This window comes from Penaeus monodon, chromosome 25 (assembly GCF_015228065.2).
Source record: "Penaeus monodon isolate SGIC_2016 chromosome 25, NSTDA_Pmon_1, whole genome shotgun sequence".
In the NCBI taxonomy this organism is placed as follows: domain Eukaryota; kingdom Metazoa; phylum Arthropoda; class Malacostraca; order Decapoda; family Penaeidae; genus Penaeus; species Penaeus monodon.
In genome coordinates, this window is record NC_051410.1 from 40272211 (window position 1) to 40275189 (window position 2979).

At 36.3% G+C, this 2979-nt stretch overlaps 2 protein-coding genes across 2 annotated transcripts in view; one reads left to right on the plus strand and one right to left on the minus strand.

Moving 5' to 3' along the window:
• The window catches only part of LOC119589271 (alpha-centractin-like), a gene marked incomplete at its 5' end in the record, with an annotated part of 5520 nt that extends 3009 nt beyond the window's left edge, over positions 1-2511 (plus strand). The window contains 3 exon segments of the mRNA XM_037937889.1: positions 79-253; positions 462-698; positions 2049-2511. Coding sequence (XP_037793817.1) covers positions 79-253; positions 462-698; positions 2049-2192 — 556 coding nt within the window.
• LOC119589273 (alpha-centractin-like) overlaps positions 1-2979 on the minus strand; it is a 52739-nt gene that overhangs the window by 39388 nt on the left and 10372 nt on the right. The window lies entirely within an intron of this gene.

Sequence of the window (2979 nt, forward strand, 5' to 3'; positions counted from 1 at the left end):
AAGTAGGTCATATATCCGAGCAATGTTGGGTCTTTTGCTTCAGTATTTATAGAAATAGTTTCTTTGATTAACCAACAGGTACCTAAAACTTCTGCTACGAAAGGAAGGGCTGAATCTGTATTCTTCGGCTGAATTCGAAATTGTTAAAATGATGAAGGAACGAGTGTGTTACTTGGCCTCAAATCCACAACGGGAGGAAACTGTCGACACTGAGCGACTGTCTTATGTTCTACCCAATGGGGCAACAGTTGAAGTGAGTGTGCAACCAAAATATTTCCTTTTAAAACTTCAAGGTGAAACGATAGGATTATGAGTATACTATATATGATAAAACTATAACTTGAGATTGTAAATGTTATTAATCCCCACCCCCTATCTTTCTTTTTCACATCCCCTCATCCATTTTTATAATTGATGTTACATGATACTAAGAATAATCTAAAATGCTTTTTATGTACCAGGTTGGCCAGGCCCGATTCAGAGCACCAGAGGTCCTCTTCCGACCAGACCTCATCGGAGACGAGAGTGTAGGCATTCATGAAGCCCTTATTTGTGCAATTCATAAATCTGACATGGATCTCCGAAAACAGCTTTACCAAAATATCGTCATCTCTGGAGGATCGACCTTGTTCAAAGGATTTGGCGACCGACTTCTCTCTGAAGTGAAGAAACTAGCTCCAAAGGACATCAAGATTAGGGTAGGTTATTTTGCATATTTGATTCTGTAGATTTGAGATTTCTTAAGCAACACAGCCAATTCACCAACTTCAGTCTCTCATACACTGAGATATAAAGTACTTGGGAGGGAGTTTAGAGGAATTCAGTTTAAAAGCTGTCTGGCACAGTACTGAGGTTTTGAACAAGGTCTTATTATAACAAGGTTTATATTCATTCACTTTTGAATCATTTGTAGATGATCACATTGAGGTTTTGATCGGTATACATTTGGTAGTCACTTCCGAGTCTGGTGTGAATGGTTGAGAGACCCCGAAAATGAACTAGTGCAGCTGGTGAAGCTAATAAAACCTTGGGACCGTAGGCTTTACCCCCACTGAGCTAAATGCAGTGTTACATATATTCAGTAAAAGATTGAAGAATAAATACTTCCTGACATGAACACGTTAAGGCCCATGCAAGATGATATTTTGGTTATTAAGTACTAGTTTTCCTGCACCTTCTCACAAAATTACTCTGCAAGAATGAAATGTATTCTGGAGAGAGGTGAAGACATAGTTTTGACACTTCCAGACTAGATTTTGGTTCCTGAGCCATCTCCAGAGGTCTTGGTTACCATCTTATCTATGTTCTGAAAGATCAGCAATGCAGAATGAGGAGTTCATTCAAAATTTAAAAAGCAATAAATGTATAATATCCTGCCCCATTTTGTCCTTCATGTCAGTTATATATCAAAATCTGGGGGAACAGAATGACTTTGGTAAAAATAGGGCCAACCTGCTTTTTCATCCATAGTTTCAAATGAAATTTCTTTTCTTTTTATTTGTAGATTTAGCTTGAATTAATGTCTTGTAGGAGAGCAGTTCACCATTAACCATTAACTTTTGAGTTTAACTGCAAAAATAATCACAGATTTCAAGTACATCATACACTACATATTTCCGTAACCTAAATTTGTAACAAGAGTACTAATCCCTGTTGTGTGCTTGGTTGTCAAGCTTATGAGAAGCAAGTTTCAGGCTTAGAACTATTTTAAAGCCATATCTGGATTTTTTTAATAGCCATTGTATCCGTTGCACTATGAAAGCATTAGAATACTCATGAATAGTAATAGTAATGCTGAAAGCTCACTGTACCATTTCAAGGTCTTTGAGGAGCACTAAGTATATAGGATTGTAAAAAAAGTGGCAGGACTTTGTGAATCACAGGAAATGTAAACAATATTCACGTATATAGAAAGGATATTCAGAACCCTCCTTCCTTTAAGATCTGTTTAACACTCATTTTCAAGAAGCTACATTTCATAAACTGTATTAGCTTTCGTGTATCTTCTTTTTAAATGTGTTAATTTGTTTTTTCTCCTCGATTTACAGATCTCGGCACCAGCCGAGCGCCTATACTCTGTTTGGATTGGAGGATCCATTCTGGCATCGTTGGACACCTTTAAGCGCATGTGGGTCAGCAAGCGTGAATACGAAGAGGAAGGCGCACGAGCTGTTCATCGGAAAACTTTCTAGATATGCATAGGTTGTAAAATATTCCTGGTATTCAGGTAGAGAGTATATATTATGTTTGTTTCACAGAAATTAAGTGTCCTGTAGCCTTTTTCTGTTAGGACTTCAAGACCACCAGTCCCCCCCTCCCCCCTCAAAGCTTTTTGTAGCTGAACAAAATAAAAAGGAGAAATAGGCTAGCCTGTAATTTTTTTTTTTTCTTCTCTATATTTTGAGTGATTAGAATACAGTGAAGTTTAAATTTGGAGAAAATAGTAATAATTAATAAGCAAACAGTGGTTTATTGATCTACTGTAAAGATGAATTACATGTAAAGAGAAAAGGTGCTGAGCAATTCATCACAAGCTTTAGAAATATTTATCATCGATACATTTGTAGCGTAATATTCAAAATACTTTTGGATATTTTTTATGAATGCCCCTCCCCAACAGATCATGAGAGGAAGACCCATTTTAAAGCATTTTTAGTGAATGTACATTTCTTTTGCCTTTTAAGTAAGTCGCTGAATTTTACTAGCTTAGCACCAGTATGGATGGCAGTCTCTTTATGTGTTGTTTTTATTGATATTTGAACATAGGACAGTGCTACACTGAGTCACTATATTGGCTTTTTCTTTGTTTTAGTTTTATTATCACTGCAGGTTTCTTATCTATTGTTTTTTTCATTGTTGTAAATAGTACTCTAGGTTATGTGGTTGCATTTTTTGGGCAATTCAGCAAGAAATAATTATTAGTTGCAGAGACAGCTACATACCTAGATAACTCTGAATGAGTAAGCATTTTTGGAAGTT